Genomic DNA, 22,823 nt, shown 5'->3' with positions numbered 1-22,823 from the left:
ACAAGTTATAGAAGTTTATGAACATGAAAATATATAACATATATATTTTTATATTTTATATAAAATATACATTTTAGAAAATCAAAGCTAAATATCTGAACAAATTCTGTACCAAATTTTAGGTTGATATCTCAACAACAACAAAAAAAGTTTATGTGTGCAGTACCAACGTTTTCCACTAGATGACATGTAGACTCTTGGATTTCCATATATGGTTTGAGTGATCTGAACGTTATATTTTCATACTTTTCAAAATATCTATGAAGTAGACATCCTATTGAGAAGTAGTTTGGGCAGTAATTTTAATATTTGATTTGAATTCAATCTCTAAAATGCATATAAAAAAAACATATGGAAAGAGTCAAAACGTGCGTTATAGTTTGGTACCGCATCACAAATGACGAATCTATCGCTATTTATCTCCTGCTCTGTCATCTCTTTTGAAAATCAGTCACCAAATATGAAAATTAGAGTCTGAAAGCTTTAAAATGCTATATAGTTGGTCAAGATTTCTTTAGGTTTAGACTAAGATAGTATTGTTCTAAATGTATAAAGGCAAGTGTCCTAAGGGCCAATCTTAAAAATAAAAATAAAAATGGTTAAAAGTATTTTTATAAATCGTAAATTCAGATATTTATTCTTTATAATGTGTGAAAAGTATTGATATTCAAAGTTAATTGTTTGTACCTGATTGTATGTGTTTTTTCATAGTGTTATTTTTGGGGAATTGTATTGAATCCAATTAGGGTCAATTTGACCCGGACCATAAGGGGTGTAACCAGAAATCGAACAGTGCACGAGGGTTAAACCGTTTAAGTTTTGTCAACTTAATTCTATCTCGGATCTGAGGAAGTGTACTCCCAGAGTGCATTGTGGCATGAATAAATTAATTGCTTCGTTTTACTATTTTTAGCTTTATTTTACTATTTGTCTTTTGTCAGTATAACCCGAATAATGACAGCAAGTAAAATAGTAAAGGTCGTATTAATAATAAAAATAAAAATAAATAAAAAAATAAAAAATCCTTGTTACCATTGTTGTGTTTTGCATGCTGAATGTTGAAGTCTGTGTGTGACACACTCAAGCATGGTCAAATGATATTGTGACAAATATAGAGGGATTATATCAACTCAATTAAAAGGTTATGCCATAAATATTAGCAAAAATAATGTTAAAAGATCATTATTTGACATTAAATATAGTTATGTTGTATATCATTAATGGACAAATATTTTATATATATATATATATTATATTACTTCCCTTCTTTTGAAATCATACAACTATGATTTCTTGTTGCATTGCTGCATTAATAGGAAGTTAATTACTATAATATGAATGAAGTTCCAAGTGTCCAACCAAAGGGAACACTAATCACAATTATGGTGAGAGGAAGTGGAGGAAATGAGTGATAAGTCTATACAAAATTGCACCACCTCAAAAACACTTTGCCCGTCCGCCTGTTTGTTTTTTTTGCTTTGGCAAAATGGTACTCAAACCAGTCAAGTAATGTTTACTTGAGTTTTCTAAGTAACGAAGGCATAGCATGCAAATAGTTTACTTAATTGTTTTAAGTAAGTTCTACAAATTATTGGACATTAAGGAAAGTTTACTAAAAAAAACTGTTGGATTTACAGTAAATGCGGCATACGTCATTGCGTCGCTATATCATTATATATTGCGAGATGATATTTTTTTTATCATGTAAAAATGTATACTGGTGTTAGGGCTGGGCTGATAAACGATATCATATCGAATTGCGATTAAAATTGATGACAATAACGATAAGCTCTGGACATTTTTACTCGATATAGATTACTCTAACACCCAATCACACAGCAGAAATAAATGCAACAACAGCCAGTCAGCGTGCAGCTTTTAACTTGCACGTCAAAGTACACGCTCTACTGGCAAAGAAAACTAACACGAGAAGGAAAAAATTTGTGGAAGCAGCGACGAACGTTAAATTGAAACTAACCTTGAGTTATCATCCAAAGACGACGAATTTGTTGATGAAAGGTAGCACGAATTGTTACTCATTTGAACCGCGTCACACAGATCATTGATCCGCTCGGGTCAAAGTCCAAATGGATCGGTCTCGCTCACGCGACCACTAAACAGCAATGTTAGATCCAGTGAGAAGCGCGCGCATTCAACAAAAAACACAAGTGTCCCGGTGATTTAAACTAGTTTAAAGCCAGATTAAACGGCATTGACAAACAGGAGAAACGATACAGTCAGAAAGATTTTCGATCTACAAATCTCCATCATTTACCATGGATTTTACTACTACTACCATGGATAACACTAAAAAAAGAGATAATAATGGCAGAAATATGGGATATTCTATTCATATCGAATTCAGTTATATTATTTATGTAGACATGTATTAAAAGGAGTAATGGAATATTACAATAATATTATACAGTATTTTTTGAGCTGAAGAATTTGCACATTTATACTAAATGTTTTTAGTCTAGGTCTACTGTTTTTCATACAAATACCATAGAAACCATATAGATATATTTTACCATGGTAGTGAAGAGCTAGGTGTGTTTTTAACTGTGGTTATCATGAGCTAAATGTATGATACTATGAAAGACCAATGGTTAATTTTAATTAAACTCAGTCAGAATATTTAAATTTTACCATATAAAAATTAGGTTGTTAAATTTACATCTGCATCCTCCTAACTCAAGCTACTACTACTGTCAACTCACTGTCAAATGTGCATTTCTAAGACAAAACATGTAATATTATTAATACTGCAGCCTGCACTGCAAACTCTGCCGAAGATTATATGCCAAAGTCAGGCAACACAAACCTGTTTCATGACTAGAAACAATATCACCTATTATTTAGAACATGCAGAAACTAAAGACATTTCATTTTTTCTATTAAGAAATTTATTTTAAGGAAAAATTACTAGAAAAGGAATTCTAAAACGTGAAGCGTTAGTCATATTCTGACAATAAAAAGTAGCTTAACCACAATTAACATAACAGTCTGGTTTCTACAACTTTCACTTAGGAGCAAACCTGCCTTTAAATTTGAAAGAAAGAAATATTTGACATTTATCGTGATAACTATCGATATTGACTGATATGAAAAGGCCATATTTTGGCCATATCGCCCAGCCCTAACCAGTGTTATCGTGGACGGTATGAAATGGCACATACCTTATTTGTGTCCTTTTGAGTGGATACAAGTGCATCTAGGATATCTGAGTAATCTGACATAGGATGTGCCCAGGGCTTGACATTAACTTTTTTGCTCACCAGCTGGCCAGTGGTTTTCCAAAGTTACTAGCCACTCAGCATTTTCACTGGCCACAATTTTGACTTCAATACCATGGGGGAAAAAATTTAATCTCATAATTTGGCAGCGGGTATATTAGGATCCATTATTCATTTACGCATGCATTTTCTTTCTCAACTGTTTATGTTCACTTAAAACATAACTGACTGGCATTTTTACATAATGTTGTGTGTATTTGATTAAGTGCAATAAGCAGCGAAAAATAGCTCAATTTGGTACTGAGAGGCGGCCTATATGTGGAAAATGAGTATTGGAAGTGTTTCAAATATTTCAGTATCCATACGTGTCGAAAATTATTTTATATTTTTGACACTACATTGCATTTAATTTATTATTTCAGATGCATTTTTTAAAGACTACAATTGCAAAATGTATATTATATATACATTTCAACCCGCCAAAGTGGCTAGTAAGAGTGACTGTTACACACCACTGCTGAAAATCCACCTGCCGGATATTATATTGGCCAATATTGGAGATTTATTTATTTATTTTAATATTTATATTTAATTGTGCATGCTTATCCTTACCATGTTATTATTTTTGTCGTCATCTAACACTCCCTTAAAGTTACTCTTTAAATACTATTAATTTAATCATTAAAGGGAAAATAAATCATAATTAGTATTACTTTAGCAAATCTGAAAATGAATATAAATGTTCCACTGTATATTGTTGTAATGCCTAAATTCACTGGTAGCATTTAAAGTAATTGATTTTAGTCTTTAATGCACTGTTTGGCATACCAATCTACTTAAGTTAATTTTACAATGTGATATATATGACTCTATGTTGTTGAAGGACACACTGTCCTGAGTAACTCATTTTGATTTACTTCCTGAAGTGTTTAGCAATGATCCATGCCCCGTGTTCTCTTTCATCTCTTTCATACCTCAGCAGATGGACCCGTATTATTTGAAAGATGGAAAACGCGTTTAGTGAATGACATGTTCAAGCCCCCCACCCCCCTAAAAAGGGAAGTCTGTGTTTAATACTAGGCGGTCAACAGTACATGTCGTCTCTGAAAGTGCATTTCTCGTGACTTTGGTAGTTAGAGTTCACATGACCAATTTGAGAGTGCAAGCAGAATCATGGGTTTTGTCATTGAAACAAAAAAGGCTTTTATAGCCCCTTAGAGTGTGCAAGTTCAAGCAAATGGGTGATTGTGGCTTTAGCATGTAATAGTTGTAGCTTGCTTGTCTCCGTCCTTATAGGTGTATTTTAGTACAAACGTTTTTGCTTTCACTTCCTTTTAATTTATATGAGCCGTGCTGTTGAAATCTTTGCTTCATGCTTTGTGTTTCCTCCTCCCCCAGCTGTGACACTATGACATCAAGGAAGAAAGTTCTTCTGAAGGTGATCATCCTTGGTGACTCCGGGTGAGTTTCCACATTCAACACAGAAACAAACAAAAAATCAGAGCTCCTGCCAATTTCATGTAGTTTTAAAGAATGACATTTTAGAGCATTCTGTTAATAGTAGTGATATGATAGATTAAAGTCACTATGAAATCAAAATAGACCATTTTGGTCACACTTTAGATTAGGGTCCAATTCTCACTATTAACTACAACCTTTACCTCAGTAAACTCCTAATTACTGCATATTAATAGTTAGTAAGGTAGTTGTTAAGTTTAGGTATTGGGTAGGATAAAGGGATGTAGAATATGGTCATGAATAAGGCATTAATATCTAATATGTCCTTTATAAGTACTAATAAACAGCCAATATCCTATTAATATGCATGCTAATAAGCAAATAGTTAATAGTGAAAATTGAACCTAAAGTGTTTCAATCATTTTATTTTAAAGGAAAACTATGTAATTTTTTTTCAGTAAAATATCCAAAAACCACTAGGCCAGTGTTATATATTTTGTTCAGTTGAGTACTTACAATATCCCAAATGTTTCCAACTATTTGTAAATCGTGAAAAAAATTGCTATTTTAACCAAGGAACCGGGACGTGTGAGGGAGTCGCCTGTCAATTGCGTCATATCAGTGTTACCCTCGGTTTCCGGTTTTATTTTGCAGATATGCGTTACTCTTACTACAGTGTCCAACAAGTGTCATAGCAGGCACCGAGCGAACGCACAGAGTAACGTCATAACATTATTTTCAACACACTCCGATTTATCTAATATGATGAACAGAGCTGCGTTACCTCATACTCATGACCGGAAAAGCAGGTGCCGGGACTGTGTCATAATAAAAGTCCAACTATGTCATAATAACAGTCCCGCTGCTCGCGAGGTGTGTGTTCCGCTCTTCATATTAACAATCACTCCTGCGGCCTTCCTCAGCTCCCACAACACTCGGGCCTGCTCTGCTTCAGACTACAGTAAAGTTAATAATCGCATCCATGAACATGATTTCTGCCCGAGTCCTATCTCGATTCTTTTCCACCGGCTGTGAGGTGAAAACCACATGTCCCAAGATTCTGCGCTCAAACGTGGCTTCATCAAACTACGCCTTTTGTTTTGAATAGGCGACCTCTAGTGGACGGAAAAGTTACATAGTGCAGCTTTAATGGAATATTGCAGCATTTATTATAAATTATTTATCCGTGCACATCTTTTTTTTTTTATTAACTTGCTCTCGTAATCTTTCATCAAAATAACTTCCCCTCCCTCTTTCAACAATGTGTTTACTGGCGTGAGGGCGGGACAAACTGTCGCTCATATGACATCACAGCAATAACAAAACACAACCATCCAACGATCCAATCAATCAATTCCTGGTGGACTCGAGAAGCCGTTTTGCTCAGATGTACATCTCAATTGGGAAGGAAAAAATGATTACATCTTCAATTAAATGGCGACTTTAAAGAGTCCGATTGATTCAAACTCAATGCAGTGTAGAAAGTGCTTGTATTGCCTGAGTTATAGACAAATAGAAAAGGTTGTTCTATTATTGTTTTTGTTGGATAACAAATGTAAAGAATGATAAGTGAAGTCTGATTCATAAACAGATATGAGTCAGTTCTTTTATTCACTCAGTCAAACATACTCTCTGAATCCGAACAAACATCTGACTCATTCAATAATGGGATGTTTATATGACAAAAAAATGAAAAGTTTGGGTTGGATAAGATTTTTTTTTTTTTTTTTTTTTTTTTTTGACACAACTATCTTATGCTCACCAAGGCTGCATTTATTTAATTAAAAATTCAGTGAAAATAAAAAGACTGTGAAATATTATTACAATTTAAATGTATTATTTATTCCTGTGATGGAAAAGCTGAACTTTCAGCATCATTACTCTAGTCTTCAGTGTCACATGATCCTTCAGAAATCATTCTATTATGCTGATTTTATGCTCAAAAAGCATATATTTTGTGGCATTATTGTCTTTAACTGTCACTTGTCTTTGTTGAATATGTTTCAACTCTTTTAAAAAAATCTAAAAACAATAATAATCTCACTGACCCTAAGTTTTTGTACTAAATTTCTAGGGGCTCTTTTGAGTGTTTTATTTTCTATCTTGGTTAGAAAAGTGCAAAGAATGCTATAAATAAACTCTTATAAAAACATTCAGTTACACCCTACCATTGCACTGTTTTAACTACAATATAAACATACGTTCATGACACAATGGGCATATAAACGTTGTCGTGTCAACCACCCAAACACAAAACCTCCAAATATTCAATCTTTTATTTATGTCTTATTTTAGTCTTATGAGCTTTCCAGATGGAAAAGCTTGTGGGTGGAATATAAATTCTCAAGAAAATAGTTTCAGTTTCATAAAGGGAATTTAAATTGTGTTATGGCCTAGATTATTAATGTTCACGCAGTCTTTCTTTTTGTATGACTCATAGTTCTGCACAATCCCAAATAGTGTTTGTTCTCCTTTCTCCCTGCCAGGTGCTGGTTTAAATGTTCTTATTTTTGCCTCAACAGGGTTGGGAAGACATCTCTGATGAACCAGTATGTGAATAAGAAGTTCAGTAATCAGTACAAAGCTACTATAGGAGCAGATTTCCTGACAAAAGAAGTGATGGTTGATGACCGACTTGTCACAATGCAGGTAGAGATAAAGTTGTTTTTACTGAAAGCACATGATGCTTAGAAATAAATATGAAAGCATGTAAAGCATTTTTCTTTTCCCCATTCCAATGAGCGTCATCTTATTACTTCAACTTTTAAATTTTTGTATTATTGTTATTTGAATTTCTTATAAACTGAGAGCAGGCTTTAAAGAAAATACTTACAGGGATAGTTCACCCAAAAATTTAAATTACCCCATGATTTACTCGCCCTCAAGCCATCCTTTATTAACCCCCGGGTGCTGTGTGGATTACTTTTAGAATGGATGGATGCACTTTTTTGGGCTGCCATTATAATGCTTGGATTAGCCAGGACATTTTTTAATATAACTCAGATTGCATTCGTCTGAAAGAAGAAAGTCATATACACTCAGGATGGCTTGAGGGTGAGTTAATCATGGGAGCGTTTTAAATTTTTGGGTGAACTATCCCTTTAAGCTAAAAATGTGTTTTTTGTCATTTACTCATCCTCATATAATTTTAAACCTGTTTGACTTTGTTTTTTCCATGGAGCATAAAAATAACAATAACAATCGTACTAGCTTTGTTTCCATCCACCTATTTTTATTTTAATTTCAGGATATTGCATAAAAACACTGGGTGGGTATATACCAAGATGTGCATACATTTTAAAAATGTGCATAAAAAACGAATGCGCTCAATTGAGGTGGATAATTTGTATGTATCTAATAAGAAGACATGCGCATAAACTACGATTGAAATGCGCTTAACAAATAAATCCCTCGATGTGCAAAAAAACTGGCATGATTTGCCTCAACACCGGATATGATTGGATAACTGGACTAAGTTTCATTGCACAGCGTCTCAAATGTGGGCTTGTTCATTCTGAAATGCCTGAGTCAAAGTCTGTCATCGCAATATTTCGGTATAATGACCTGCCAGAAATGTCTTGCATGTTTGCGTTCCCATTTCCCAAACACCAGGCATCCGAAAGCAAGACAACATGACAGTGTTTATTGTGCTTCGTCTGTGCGCTTTTAGTCACAAGTAATCTATGATGTATGAACAAAGAGTCACAGTTGCATAGCAGCTGTTTTTTTTTGTGTGTGCCATTTTTCCCAAGAAGTGACTATTTTGTTCGTCTTGAACACATGGGATGGAAACGGTGCCCTATATGCAAATGTTTTATGCAATATTACGTTTTTTCACAAATTAAATTAGCAACTTTTGGGTGGGAACACATTGTGAGATTGTATTTAAATGAACATGTTCTGTATCTTTTCTTTCATTCAGATATGGGATACAGCAGGTCAAGAGCGGTTCCAGTCTCTGGGTGTGGCTTTCTACCGCGGTGCTGACTGCTGTGTGCTGGTGTTTGACGTCACTGCCCCCAACACCTTCAAGACACTGGACAGCTGGAGGGACGAGTTTCTGATCCAGGCCAGCCCACGCGACCCAGAAAACTTCCCTTTCGTGGTGCTGGGAAACAAAATTGATCTGGAGAATAGGCAGGTGTGTGCTGTCAAGTCAACCTTTTTCTATAGCACATTTAACAACATAAGATAATTTTTCAGTGCACCAAAATGCCCATGATACATTTTATGTATTGCCCATGGACCTATCACAGAAAATTCATGGTCGGCCTTAGATCTATAATGCCACGAGGAACCTTCAAAAGCAGTTGGTCAGAGGACCCGAGTGCTCTGGTTGGAGAGTAAGGGTGTAAAAGTTTACTAATATATTGAGGCGTGAGACCAAATAATGCCTTGTAAACAAAAAGGTGAATTTTAAAATCAACCCTGAATTTCACAGGAAGCCACTGTAAGGATGCTAAGGCCGCATGTCCACCAAAGCGTTTTTAGCCGACTGAAAACGCTAGGCGCTCTGCTAATAAAAAGGCCACACTGTGGCCGCTTGAGAGCGTTTTGGCACGCAGCCTTTTTTTCAGTTGAGACTCTTTGCTTGTTATGATACGGAATATCTGCAGAAGTATTACTAGCATCTCATTTCACAGATAGTTGGTTTCTGTATGGACTATATAAAAATGCTGATACAATGTAAAGTATTTCCTCTGGCTCTTGTTTTAAATGATTTTGTTCCGTTATTATACTGCTTGTTTTCATCTGTTGACGTTGTACACACAGAATGTGGCGGTTGTTGTATTTGTCCCGTCCCTCCTCCACTGTGACTGGACGGCTGGGTGAAAAGTGACAGTGATGAGCGCTGCGTTTTGCTCAAAGTTGAACATTCTTCAACTCTCAGCGATGGAAAAAAACGCTGAGCACTCAGCGCCTCAGCGTGAAATACTCGCTCAGCACCTCGTTACGCTCATGGCGTTCTAAAAATGTGGCGCTCCCATTGAAAACAATTGAATACGCTTTGGTGGACACGGCCTAAAACTAAGGAAATGTGATGCCTATTTTTTTAACCCTGTTAACAGCCTGGCTCCTGCATTTTGGACAAGCTGTAGATGGGATGGCGCAGTTTGGGGTAGACTAATATACAATGAGTTGCAATAATAAGTGAGTGGATCACAATTTCCAAGTCAGTATGGGAAAGAAAATGCTTTATTTTAGCGATTGGTCTCAGGTGGTTAAAAACTGGTGGTTGATTCCTTTCATGAGGGTCTAACTGCAAAGAGGTTATTTCTATGACATTGACTTTTTAGAAAACATGGATTACTGGGTATTTTATTTATTTTTTGTTTTGATTTTTTGTATTATTGAGGCTTTTTGTCTTCGTTATTATATCAGGACCGTTGTATCACTGATATTTTTGAAAATGAATTAAACTAAGAACATGTTCATCTTTAAGATGTGTATTCATATTGTGTGTATGAATTGTATTTTTAGAGTAAATGAATAGATCTGCACTAATAAATGATCATGTAATTGACCCTTGTACATATAGAAGTGAGTACGGAGTATATTTCAAGATCATGTCACATTCTAAGAGGCCGAGGGAGCTAATTTAGGACCAGCTGCACCCTCTCCATATACATGTAGTTCCCTGAACTTCCAGTGAATGATACCTCAAATAAATGTCTGCTTCAGTCATGAAACTCTAGAGGGCGCAGGTTGATTGGTCCTTTACATGCATTCTGCAAGCAATCACATTAATACCGCATGGCACAAGCTGATTGGCCTCTGCTTATCCTGCAGCCATTGAGATTGCTTGCTCAAATTTCAAATAGTCTGGTTCATTGTTTGCTGTAAGCTAGTCCTTCAGTGCGCTATCAGATTCTCTCTGAAACCCTCCACCTCCCCCAGCTCCACCTGTCTAGATCTGCTATGGGATTTATGGCCATTTTGACTGCTCAGGAAAGTACTAATTAAAAAAATAACATGCCATTTTTATCATTCCTCTTAAATTGTTAAAACAATTAACATCTTGTATATTCTACAATGTGTATGAGCAGAACTGTAAATGTCTTTACTGTCACTTTTGCTCAATTTTGTACATCCTTCCTGACGCCAAACTTTTGAATTGTAGTGTGCAAACCTAAGAGATATTGCCCAGTATCATGGTGGAGACTTCCGCATGGGCGAACTCCACTCACTTTGTCATTTTGAATATAATCATGCATTGACAGTGACCTACAGCCTTATTCACAGTCTGTGAAGTTCTCATTTATTTTCCTTTATATCACCCTCAGGTAACAACCAAGCGGGCACAAGCTTGGTGTCAGAGTAAGAACAACATCCCATACTTTGAGACCAGTGCAAAGGAGGCCATCAATGTAGAGCAGGCTTTCCAGACCATCGCACGCAATGCACTCAAACAGGTACGTGTTGTGTATATGTATTGGAATAAGTATAAACCGAGAGATAAAGCGAGAGATGTACGTTAGGATATGTTTACAGAGCATGTGATGCAAATTTCATCATCAACAGTACGCACACAGTCTGATTTTTCTTACTGCACAATATACGTTCAGCTCACACACGTACCTTTTTCAATAATTAGTTTGTCCACAAGGGGATGACACTGCCCAGGCCTGTTGTTTCACTGTCGGAAAAATAACCCAATGAGAATGAGACAACAACAAACTATCTGATATGCAGCAACAATTGATGGATAATCAATAACAGATAATCGCAACTCTAGTTTAAACACATTTTTATCAGTTATAACTAGGGGTATAATGGTTCTCAGAAAAAAATTTAAATGTACTTTTCTCCACCCATGGTTCGGCACGCAATTGCACCGCGGTTCATCTATTATAAACGCATCTATACTATGTTTTTTTGGATACGCATTCTGGCTTCCCAATACATTACAACAACAGCGATGATCAAAAACGTGGACAAAACAGTCATTCTTTGTAAACTTTGTTCAGTGCGAATGCTGCATGCCATGCCAATTTAAACATTCAAGCGCAAGAAGACGCGAAAGAGACCTTGTGCACTCAGCCGAAGCGCGCAAACAGAAAGCTGTGTCTGACAGCGTGCAAACATTAGTTTTTTGAAGAGTTTTCTTCCAAGTCTTGAACGGACAAAAATTGTCAACATGCTGGTCTTGGCGAGTATCCTTCAAATAGGGATGCACCGAAATGAAAATTCCTGGCCGAAACTGAAAACCGAAAAGGAGGAAACCAAAACCGAAACACCGAAAGAAATTATGCCAATTATTAGTACCATTGCATTTATGGCTATGACTGTGTACTAACTTTACTAAAATAAAGGCAATGCAATTGCATAAATTAATATTAAAGTTTCAAAGAATAAATCAATTACAAATTATGCCAATATTTATTTAGCACATTGCAACAATGCACAGTATAAAATAAAATTCAAAATAAAATGTGTAACTTGACCCCACTCATTTGTACATTAAATAATAATGTACAGGCCTACAGAAAGGTTATAAAATTAAATGTTCTCTCATAAAAACAAAGTGCATTTAGGTCTAGTGCATTTGAAAATTTTCTCTGTAGGACTACTACAAGAAAGTGCATTCAGAACAAGTGCAACTGCTTAAAGATACAACTATTTTCTCTGTAGGCCTTCAACATAATAGTGTATCAAAACAAAGACTGCCATAGCCCATATGTTAACTGTAGAATAGGGATAGCGGTACACAAAACTGACGGTTCGGTACAGCAGTTTTACAAAATGGCTTTTTATTTATTTTTATTGGTTTACTGAAAAAAAAAGTATCTGTCCTTAAATGAATTAAATTATAACTAAAAGTTTATTGAATATATTGCTCTAAACTATATAGGGAGCCCTTACTTGCACATTAATATTAAAGGTTAACAACAGAGCCCAAACTATTAGCCTAAATTCAGTTGCTCTTTATTTTTAGGTCTAATAATCAACACTCAAATAACATAGTACACAAACATGTAAACTTCACATAAGGCAGTTTTTGCAATAACTTCTAAATCTAATTATAAAATAGTTTTTTATCCAATTCGTTGTTGAAACATAATCATTTATACACAGTGTCTGTCATTTTATTTAAACATGCATGAAATAATCAATATATCATTAACAGGTTAAGTAGGATATAATTAATATAACGGCTAATATAGGTCATATATTTAGTGAAAGAGTTGATTTCTCTAGTGAACTAACAGATGTGGACACTGAGGTGCCTGAGGTAAATGTGAATGCTACATGACTGTTTAGTTTACAGCAGTTATATTGAGGTCTTTCCGCCGTTGAGACACTGATTTAGCGATTACACCACATGATACGTGACAGTAAGTTGTATCCTCAACACACCTTAGATGTTCATTCATGTTTATTCTTAAGGAAGAGATGATCGATCGCGCTCACAGATGATCGCGTTCACGCGCGCGCACCGCCGCCAGATTGAAGTGTGTTCCGTGCTTAAAACATGCCCACTGTTAAAGATTGCGTTCGGTTTCACAGTGAAGTCTGGTCCTCTTCTCATCGAGAACATGAGCTCTCGCTGTCAGTGCTTGTGCATGGAGCAGACGTGGGTGTTTCTCAGATATACTGAAATACGTCCACACTGCGGACATGTTGCTTCAGACAAGCACGTGCAGGTCGCGGTTTCTGTTTGCGTCATCACAACATTTCGGCCGTGTTGTTTTGGTGATAAAAGTCTTTCGGCCGAAAACCGAAAATGCACTTTTGGGCCATTTTCGGCCGAAAATTTTCAGTGGCCGAATATTCGGTGCATCCCTACTTTCAAACATAGGTGGTTATGTTCTTAAGTGAAAGTAAACAGTCGAGTAAGACAATACGTGTCTATCAGTATCTGTGTACTGGATCCATGCATTATGTCTTAAAGTGACAGCAGCCTAATATTCCTGCTGTCTGTATTTCTATTAATCAATAAAAGACAAGGCAATCACTCACTGCTCTTGACTGAATAGCTTCTGTAACTTTAATAATGATTCATCTTTATTTTCTTTTATACAGTAAAGATTATATGCAATGCAAATTTTCTGTACCTGAAAAGTACTGTTAGATATATGAAAAAGCTGAAAAGCACTGGTTATTTTGTCTGTATCTTTACTCTATTGTATTTAATTTGATTATTTGTTATTATTTTCTTTATTTTTAATTGACAGTAGCCCTTTTTTCCCCTGGACATGGCACATACCAAAACCATGACCATAAAACCGTAATTTGAACTGTTACATCCCTTAGTTATAACTTATGTAGAGGAATTGCTCAGACACTGAACAACAATTCAACGCTCTCCATTGACTTTGCATTGCGTGAAGCGGCCTCCTTGTCTTTTCAGACTTATAACAAAAAACAGAACAATGTCTAAAAGCTGCTATGTGACAAGGTGTACAGCAAACAATCTCAAAAACACAGAAATACATTTTTATAAGCTGTCGATCCAAAAAAACGAGCGTTTAAGGAGACAAAAGTGGAAACAAACAATAAGATGTGTAGCTTCAACAGGAAGAATGGGTCAATTTTGGGACCCTGACACTCAGTATGCCTATGTGTGCAGTTAACATTTTGTCACTGTTAAGTCAAATATCCAAATGTCAGATATATATATATATATATTTCCTGCCACTGATTACGTTCCCTTCCAGTGGGCATAGTTCTCAGTGTAATAACAAGTCACGTTCTGTCTCAATCTGTCTCAATTTGTGTCCTTAAACGTTTTTTGGGTCAACAGCTTAAAAAAACTTCTGGGTTTTTGGTTCTGGGTTTTGTTTAGCTTGTCAAAAACCTCACGCAATGCAAAGTCAATGGAGAGCGTTGGATTTTCTCCCCCCCGAGTCTGCGCAGTAGAGAGCAGGAAATAGAGCCTCAATATCAACCCCACCCACACTCCCGCAGGATCTATTACTGCAGAGAATTCATTATGTCGGTGTGAAATAAACAGTTATGGACAGCTCCAATCTCCTCCCGAGAAAATCTGTTGGTGCCATAGTGACTACTTCACTCAGAGAAGCTGTCAGTCATGACGCCACCTCCCCGTTTTTATAGCATCAAATAACTAAAACCAAACTTATTAAAAAAAAAAAAAAAAAAAAAAAAAACTGTTGAACTTACATTAGCGTGATTTAAAAACTGCCTAAAATGACAGAAACCATCTTTGGAAAAAATGTATTTGAAGTGTAATTTGATTGTTTAGTTTATCTCGCGTCCCATTTGAATACATGGAGGGGGCGGGATTTATGAGCTATTCTGGGACCAACCACCTGGGTGCGATAGTGACGTGTTGGCTTCACTTTTCCGGACGTGTGCGGCTCGCTTGAGCTGCGTTCCATTCCGACACACACACTTGCGAACTTCCCTAAGCACTTCCCCTCGGGGAATCCCTGCTGCCATTTTGAAGTGCGTTCCACTTCGTGAAGTGGACAAGGGAAGTTTATATGGACAGACCCTCGCTCCCTCAATTTTGGCACTTCAGGCAGCTTCATATACCACAATGCAACATGAATGTGACATCACCGCATATCGCGTTTAATTTACCCCACCACAAACAACTCTTATGATATTTTAATAATATTTTTTTAAACATTTAAAACAACACAAACACACCTATATACATATAGAATGCTAGCCTAGAAATCTAGACGCACCCTAGCGGCAGCAAATCTAATTTGCAGCCAGGGGCGTCTAGCAACTCTCCGTTGGCTTGCGAGCTGGAAAAACCAAACTCTAGTCAGGCCAATCACATCGTGTATAGAGTCGGTGGGCGGGCTTAACATAATGACGGCAGAGTTGCGGCGGATCCGCGTGTCACTTGAAAACAAAGAAGCGAACAGCGGTCTTTCGAATCGGCTTTGGCCGCGACTCTGGAAGACTTTGGAAGGCTTTTCTTTGAGAAAAGAATGGCACTGAAGTCATTCTTAAGAAAGGAAGATGTGTTCGGAGTTTTGCCGACCGGATACAGCAAAAGTTTAATCTATCAACTAGCTCCGCTTCACCTTCTTCGTTGCTCTGGTTGGTTGTAGCGTTATCCCTACCCATGGTGTGTTCCCAGACCCAACATCTTGATGTGGGTCTGGCTTGTCAGGCTAATAGAATGCTGGATTTAAACAATTTCGTAAAGCCCATTGCAAAAGTTCCGTCAATAGTGGGCACTCGTGAAACGTAAGCAATGACGCACATCTGAATGAAAGAGACGGAGGGAAGTTAGCGAGTGAAGGGCATAATAAAAACGATCTCGAACGCAGCATCGGTCTGCTGCAAGCTTTGACAGTGAGCTGAACGGAACGCCTACTTTTCTAGCTCCAATCAATTCCCAGCAGAAAAAACAAGCCATGCCCTCTATTTTTTCACAACTTCTGGTTCACACAGATTTTAAAGTAGCAGATGACAACTGCAGTGTGCATTAATAATAAACAGAAACTTATCGTCTGCTGGTCTGGAAGCAAATATAGTTATTCTTTGTGTGAACAGTACTTAAGCTGGAGTATACGTTGTGCTTACCTGTACCCCTTTTTTATTTTGTAGGAAACCGAAGTGGAGTTATACAACGAGTTTCCTGAGCCAATTAAACTAGACCGGAACGATAGAGCCAAGCCATCAGCAGAGACTTGTAGCTGCTGAGGACCTCCAGGGGGCGCAACGTTTCACGCTCAGCCTCTCTGGCCTCGTCTCTGCCTCACTCCCTCTCTCTCGCGTTCTTTCTTTCACCCCTCCCCCCTCCCCAGTTCTTTATCTCCTTCCCTCCCTTTACTCGATATAATCACTGGCCTTTGTAGATGAGCAGACTTCCTCTCATTCAGTATCCTACACAGTTCGCATTCACAGCCTTAGACACAACACCCACATATGCTCCAGAGGCTCAATCCGACACCCATTTCCGTAGACGAATCCCAACACCTCACACCGGTTCTGCAGAATCATCACCTCGCCCACATAAAAAGTCTTCACAACACTTCAATGGCTCTTGAGACTTTTTATATGATCCCATCCCGCAGTGCAATTGAAATATGTGTGCCGTGAACGCTGAAAGATGGGTGGGGAGGGGAGCATTAAAGCCGTATGTTGATACCAGAACTACCCGCCATGTTCTTCATCATTCTGCTTGAAATAAAATGGCGGCCTGGCATTAAGCATGCTACATTTGTCTCTCAAAGTCGTGAACCTGAAGCACTGGAGGTCTAACACTGCCCCCGCTGTTACATCTGAGAACTGCAATTAATCCAGTGTACGCCCAATCACAGTCCTCAAAATGGAAAACGAAAACATGTATTCCCAACCAAGTGATGGGAAATTTAGATATTACATCTAAATGATCAGTTCATACTATTATGACAATTTGTATTTCTCTGCATCTTTTTTTTTTTTTTAACATCAATCCTCACGTCAGCATGACCGAATCACCGCGAGTCTGCCATGAACAAGTAGTGGCGTAGGCCATCTCTTGTCGTTTTTTTTTCTTCATATCTTGCCTGGACTCTACCAGTAGCTCAGGATGGTAGAGAGTTTAAGTGCTCTGTATCACTCAGATCTTTTCCTGTCTGTTCATTATTATTGTAATTATTATTATTATCTTTGTTGCATTATATACAAATAAACACAACTAGACAACATTGGGGGAAAACTGAATTGTTCATGACCATCAATGAAACAAAATGCACAGCATATACATTGTTCAAGATAAATGTATTTCAAAGTAATAATGGAAATAAAATTAAGTTGTTGAATAAATGTTGTGCACTGAGTGTTTGTTTTGGAGAAGTGATGTCAACTGGAACTATTTCAAATGTCCACAAATCAACTATTAAACGTGACTGTTTATTTCTGTCACATAAAATCATGAAAAAGGAACACAATGAATGTTTATCTCTCTTAACAGACATTTTAATCTTTAAACTAATCAGCTTTGTTCATTCTGAAGACCGCATTTAAGGAAGTACACTGTAATTCTGTTTTCAAGTCTTTGGTTTCTTGCTGGAACCCGTTCCCAGAAGCCACTGCTGGAGAGTCCCAGTCGGCTTGGTCTGATTCTCTGCTGCAAGCTTTCCTTCAGGTCCTTTAGCTGAAGTATCTTCATCAGGGTTCTTCCTCTTAGTGGGCGAGGCGGTTTTCAGCCAGCTCATCATCATTTTGCTGCTGGCTGTAGGTTGAAGTGTCTGGACAGGGCAGAAGGTGGAAGGTCAGTATTTAAATGAACAGGAATATCTATTAAGATATGATGCATATATGCATCTCTATATGTGACCCTGAACCACAAAACGATAAGGGTCAATTTTTGGAAATTGAGATTTATTCATAATCTGAAAGCTGAATAAATAAGCTTTCGATTGATGTATGGTTTGTTTGGATTGGATCATATTTGGATATGAAAATCTGGAATCTGAGGGTGCAAAAAATATTGCGGAAAAAAATGCTAAATATTGAGAAAATCACCTTTAAAGTTGTCCAAATTAAGTCCTTAGCAACACATATTACTACTACATTTAAATATTTACAGTAGGAAATTTACAAAATATCTTCATGGAGCATTGGCACGCGATAGGATGTGCGGGAGAACGGCTTGCACTCTTGTGCTGGACGAGCTCAGCCGGGCATCTCGGTACCGAGTCCAAACAGGACAACGACACCGGCCCCGGTGGAAGGATGGAGACACCGACAAATACAGGCCCTCATACAACAAGAGTCCTCAGTCCTTCAGTCCTAATGATTTTTGGCATAAAAGAAAAATCAATAATTTTGACCCATACAATGAATTGATGGCTATTGCCACTAATATACCCTTGTGACTTATGACTGGTTCTGTGGTCCAGGGTCACATATAGCAGTTCGCATTCCTATGTCAAAGATTTTGATTGTTCTGTTTAGTGCAGAAAACTGTTTTTTTTAATTATAATAATATTTCACAAAAAAATGTAATATTACAAACCTCAAACTTTTGAATGGTTATATATTTATGTGAAATGTTCATCTAAATAAAGATGAATAAACATAAACCATTTCAATCCTTAACAAGTGAAAATAATTACAGCTCATTTCCAATCACACTGTAATTTAATTTAGTTAAGCAAAAAAAGTGAAAATATTTCACTTTGTGTATTAGGGTACATTGGGACAAACAATTGTGAATTACAAAAATATGATTTTTTTTCAGAAAAAAATGACGACGTATACATACACTGTTGGCTATTGTTAGAGGACACGTTAAATAAACTTGAGAATAAAAAAAGTTTCACCTTCTTAATCGTGGGGTCTACAGGCTGCAGACATTCTGGAGAGTTGTTGCGGGAATTGTTGACCAGTGACGAGACCGGGTGAAAGGTCAGAGAGGACTTTGGCTGAAGTAATTTCATAGCTTCCAGTGATTTCACTTCTCCAAAGTCCAACCACCGTCTTACCTCATCGTCTCCGTCCAGCACAGCCGGCATCCTGTTACAAAACACATTAACTCAAGGTTAATTTGACTCATTACAATAAAGTGTATGACACTGTTTTGATGTGATGTGAAAAGACTCATCATATTTATGTGCTCAACCTGTCATGGATGCTTTGAAGATTTGGAGAGGCGTCTACAGTAATAACAGTGTAAGTGTACAGCGCCTCTCCACCACAAGGAGGAGTCCAGGAGTCGAAGAGCCCTGCTATTGTCAGCAGACGCCACCCGGTCCAGTCACTGTCGTCTTGATCGCTCTGTAGACAAGTGGAGGAATAAACAAATGAGTTAGACTGGCATAAGTGAACAAATGCACTTCTTATGCCTGTCAAACTTGGGCTAACCTCGCCCTGGTTCAAACTTTGGTCACATTTCGGTTCCTGTGTACTTTGTTGACTGGGCACTTGTCCTCCTTGGCTTTGTGGGAAATATATGAAGAAAGGCTGTTTCTCTTTCTCCAGTCGCCTCCATTCGTAAAAGCCGTCAGCTAGAATGACACAGCGCTGGCCTTTCAGAAGAGGATCCTGTTTCCAGCATAAAAGTTATTTGTCTGTCCACAGCATATTAGAAGATATTTGATGTTTAATCAAAAATAGTTCATTTTTCCATTTTTTTCTTAGGCCCACCAAGACCGCATTTATTTGATCAAAAATACAGTAATAAAGTTTTCTAATATTATTATTACAATTTAAAAAATGTCATTTATTTCTGTGACGCAATCTTTTTAACGTTATAAAAGTCTTTTCTGTCACTTTAGTTTATTCACAATTGGCATATACAAACATAATGTAAAGCAAATAAATCTAATTTAGGATTTAAGATAAGATAACCAGACCAGCTGGCCATCAATCAACACTAGAAGAATTTAAAAATCTGATTGCTTGGGGAATAAAAGATAGTTTGGACCTGTTTTTCAAGCATCTGGGAACACAATACCGTTGTCCAGATGGCACAATTTAAAGGAACACTCCACTTTCTATGAAAATAGGCTCATTTTCCAACTCCCCTAGAGTTAAACAGTTGAGTTTTACCGTTTTCGAATCCATTCAGCTGATCTCCGGGTAGCAGCGCCTGAAAATAGGTCAATATAACCAACGCGACAACCTGCTTGCACAAGGAGCGTTGTAGCCTTGGAGCCTTGTAACCATGCAGATATTTGTGAGAGACGATTCAGAAGATATACTTCGGTGCAGAACCTGAACCGTATCTAATTGAACCGGAATACACTGAAGATGAGCTTTTGGAACGTGAAAGGCAAGAAAGTGTTGCTGAACAGACTGGGGCAGAAGGGAGGAGGAGAGCAGATTCGAACCTTTACAACGCGCAGAACCATGGCTAATCGCACAGGTAAATCCACTACCTAATTTGCCGGCTGCAACTCTGCAACTACACAAACTTAGTGCCGGTCACGTTGGAAGTTACCAAGCTGGGGACTATTTTCAGGCGCTGCGTAATATGATATAATTTTTTAGCTGCCGTACCATGGGTGCAGCGGTGCAATGATATTACTAAAATCATTGCGCCGCTGCACCCATGGTACGGCAGCAAAGTTCCTCGATTATTATGCAGGAATTAGAGTATAGTTCCTAGCCATATCGGCCAAGAAAATCGCAACTTTTCATTTTCCGTCGGTCTTAGTACACAATGTAACTACAGAAGAGTCAAGTTTTAAATAGGAAAAATATCGCAACTGGTAATTTTTTGGAGCGAGATGCTAACGGTCTAATCAGATTCAATGATCTATGCTATGCTATGCTAAAAGTGCTACCACCAGACCCGGAGATCGGCTGAATGGATTCGAAAATGGTAAAACTCAACTGTTTAACTCTAGGGGAGTTGGAAAATGAGCCTATTTTCAAAAATAGTGGAGTATTTCTTTAATGATCAATTTAATGTGTCTTTGAATACAAATCATTTCTGACCCTAAACTTTTGAACGGTAGTGTATATACATATACACAAAGACGTTTGAGAACGGTAGACTGACTCAATTACGTCATTTGCAGTGCTTCATGAGAGCAGTCAGATACTAAATAGTTATTTTGCCGCTTGTCACAATTTCTGATTGGTGGAGATTTCTATGCTGTTTCATGGGGAAAATCTGGATGGCGGCTTCAACAAAAGCATATACAATTGATAAAAAAACCTTTTAGCTCACAATACTTTAAACGGTTTATAAGTTATTGTTACAAATGAGGTCCCCTATGGATAAAAATAAAATATATTTGATTTTTACTTCTGGGTCCTGACAGTTTACACTACAGTAAAAATGACATTTCACTGTAGGCAGGGCTTCACTGCTAATGTAGAATAAATGAGGATGTCTTATGTACCTTGTAAGACTTCTTTTCTAGCAGGCTCTCACTGCGACAGTTAGAGGTGTTGTACTGCATCTTATTGGGGTCATTCTCTTTGAACCATGCCGGGACGAGACCCCAGCGCATCGCTGCCAACACGCACTCATCTACAGGGGCATCCTATGGAAAGTGGTTTATTTAAGAGCTGTTCTTCAACAACAAAGGTTGTGTGTATATGTATTGACTAATTGACATGCCTTGTTGAAGTGTTTGTTGGACAGCAGCACAGGACTTAAGGACTGAGGACTCTTGTTGTACGAGGGCCGGTATTTGTCATTGTCTCCATCCTTCCACCGGGGCTGGTGTCGTTGTCCTGTTCGGTCTCGATACCGAGACGCACGACTGAGCTCATCCGGCGCAAGAGTGCAAGCCGTTCTCCCGCACATCCTGTCGCGTGCCAAACCTGTGTGACATAACCATACATTAGACGGTACATTTTCTTAATGCTTACATACATAAAAAAATTTAAAAATAAAACATACTGCCTTAAAATAGTGTGGTGGGATTTGGCATTTCTTAGTAAAATATAATACAAACACTAAATGCAACTCAGATAATAAGATGAAAAGAGAAAAATATTTTGTTATATATTTAAAAACTCTTTATCCACACTTGTAACCTACTTTTACTCGTTTTAAAGTGCTATTAGCTGATCTGAATGCTTATATACCCTATTTGTATATGGTCTTTCTTTCTTTTTTTGTCACAGTGATCTATTTGATTGGTTTCAAAGAACTGTAATACAATGTTTCTTTTACGTTATTACGTAAAACGTCATCGCGCGGTTTTTGGCGTCCCCAGAAGGAACCGTCTCTCATCTAGGCTAAATCCATGGCTAAATCAGGCAAATCGGTTCAATTATTTAACTATTTGTTGAATCGACAGCAGCTCGTACAACTCATGGTTCAACCATTTCATTGAGAAGATCCGACTCACAAGAACAATTCGTAACTTGGCTATCAGGCCGTTCAAACTGCAGTAACATCACCGTTACATCACTTTACTCTAAAATACGAACTTTGACTTCTTAAAAGGCTGCATACCGTTTGATTTTACCTCAAGACTTTCACATCAAAGCTTATTTTTACAGGTGATTCGGCTTGACTGCTAGTTACATGCAACGGTTTCTGTACACCCAGAGTTTGCCGTCTTCATAAACTGGCAAACACGCTAACGTTACAGATGCATTTACAAATAATAGACATTACTAACAAGGTTATAAGGCAAAGTACATTCTTACCAGTCAAGAACAATTGCTTATTTTGAGGTAAATAATGTAAACGCAGAGAGCAACGATGTTGATGTTCACTTAACATGAACAAGTGTGTAAACACGA

General features: G+C 37.5%; 2 protein-coding genes across 4 annotated transcripts in view; one reads left to right on the top strand and one right to left on the bottom strand.

The window, feature by feature from the left end:
• rab7a (RAB7a, member RAS oncogene family) overlaps positions 1-17,446 on the top strand; it is a 25,335-nt gene extending 7,889 nt beyond the window's left edge. For both annotated transcript variants that reach the window (XM_079844595.1, XM_079844596.1), the window contains exons 2-6: positions 4,635-4,697; positions 7,217-7,343; positions 8,617-8,835; positions 10,979-11,107; positions 16,230-17,446. In XM_079844595.1, the coding sequence (XP_079700721.1) occupies positions 4,635-4,697; positions 7,217-7,343; positions 8,617-8,835; positions 10,979-11,107; positions 16,230-16,325 (634 nt within the window). In that variant the 3' untranslated portion in view covers positions 16,326-17,446. The remainder of the gene's footprint in view (positions 1-4,634; positions 4,698-7,216; positions 7,344-8,616; positions 8,836-10,978; positions 11,108-16,229) is intronic.
• hmces (5-hydroxymethylcytosine binding, ES cell specific) lies at positions 17,317-22,823 on the bottom strand. Of its 2 annotated transcripts, XM_079844594.1 has the most exons (7): positions 22,728-22,823; positions 21,685-21,890; positions 21,464-21,607; positions 19,476-19,655; positions 19,234-19,388; positions 18,935-19,127; positions 17,317-17,857 (listed from the first exon to the last, which is right to left on the bottom strand). In XM_079844594.1, the coding sequence occupies exons 1-7, from the start codon at positions 22,801-22,803 to the stop codon at positions 17,657-17,659; spliced, it is 1,155 nt and encodes a 384-aa protein (XP_079700720.1). In that variant the 5' UTR covers positions 22,804-22,823; the 3' UTR covers positions 17,317-17,656. The 2 variants fall into 2 exon arrangements, with proteins under 2 accessions (XP_079700720.1, XP_079700719.1); XM_079844593.1 differs by having other exon boundaries at positions 17,486-17,857; positions 19,234-19,655; positions 22,728-22,808.

The sequence above is a fragment of the Gobio gobio genome, assembly GCF_949357685.1.
Source record: "Gobio gobio genome assembly, chromosome: 19".
Lineage (NCBI taxonomy): Eukaryota > Metazoa > Chordata > Actinopteri > Cypriniformes > Gobionidae > Gobio > Gobio gobio.
Note: the sequence above shows the minus strand (reverse complement) of the source record. Positions and strands in the feature narration are given on the sequence as shown.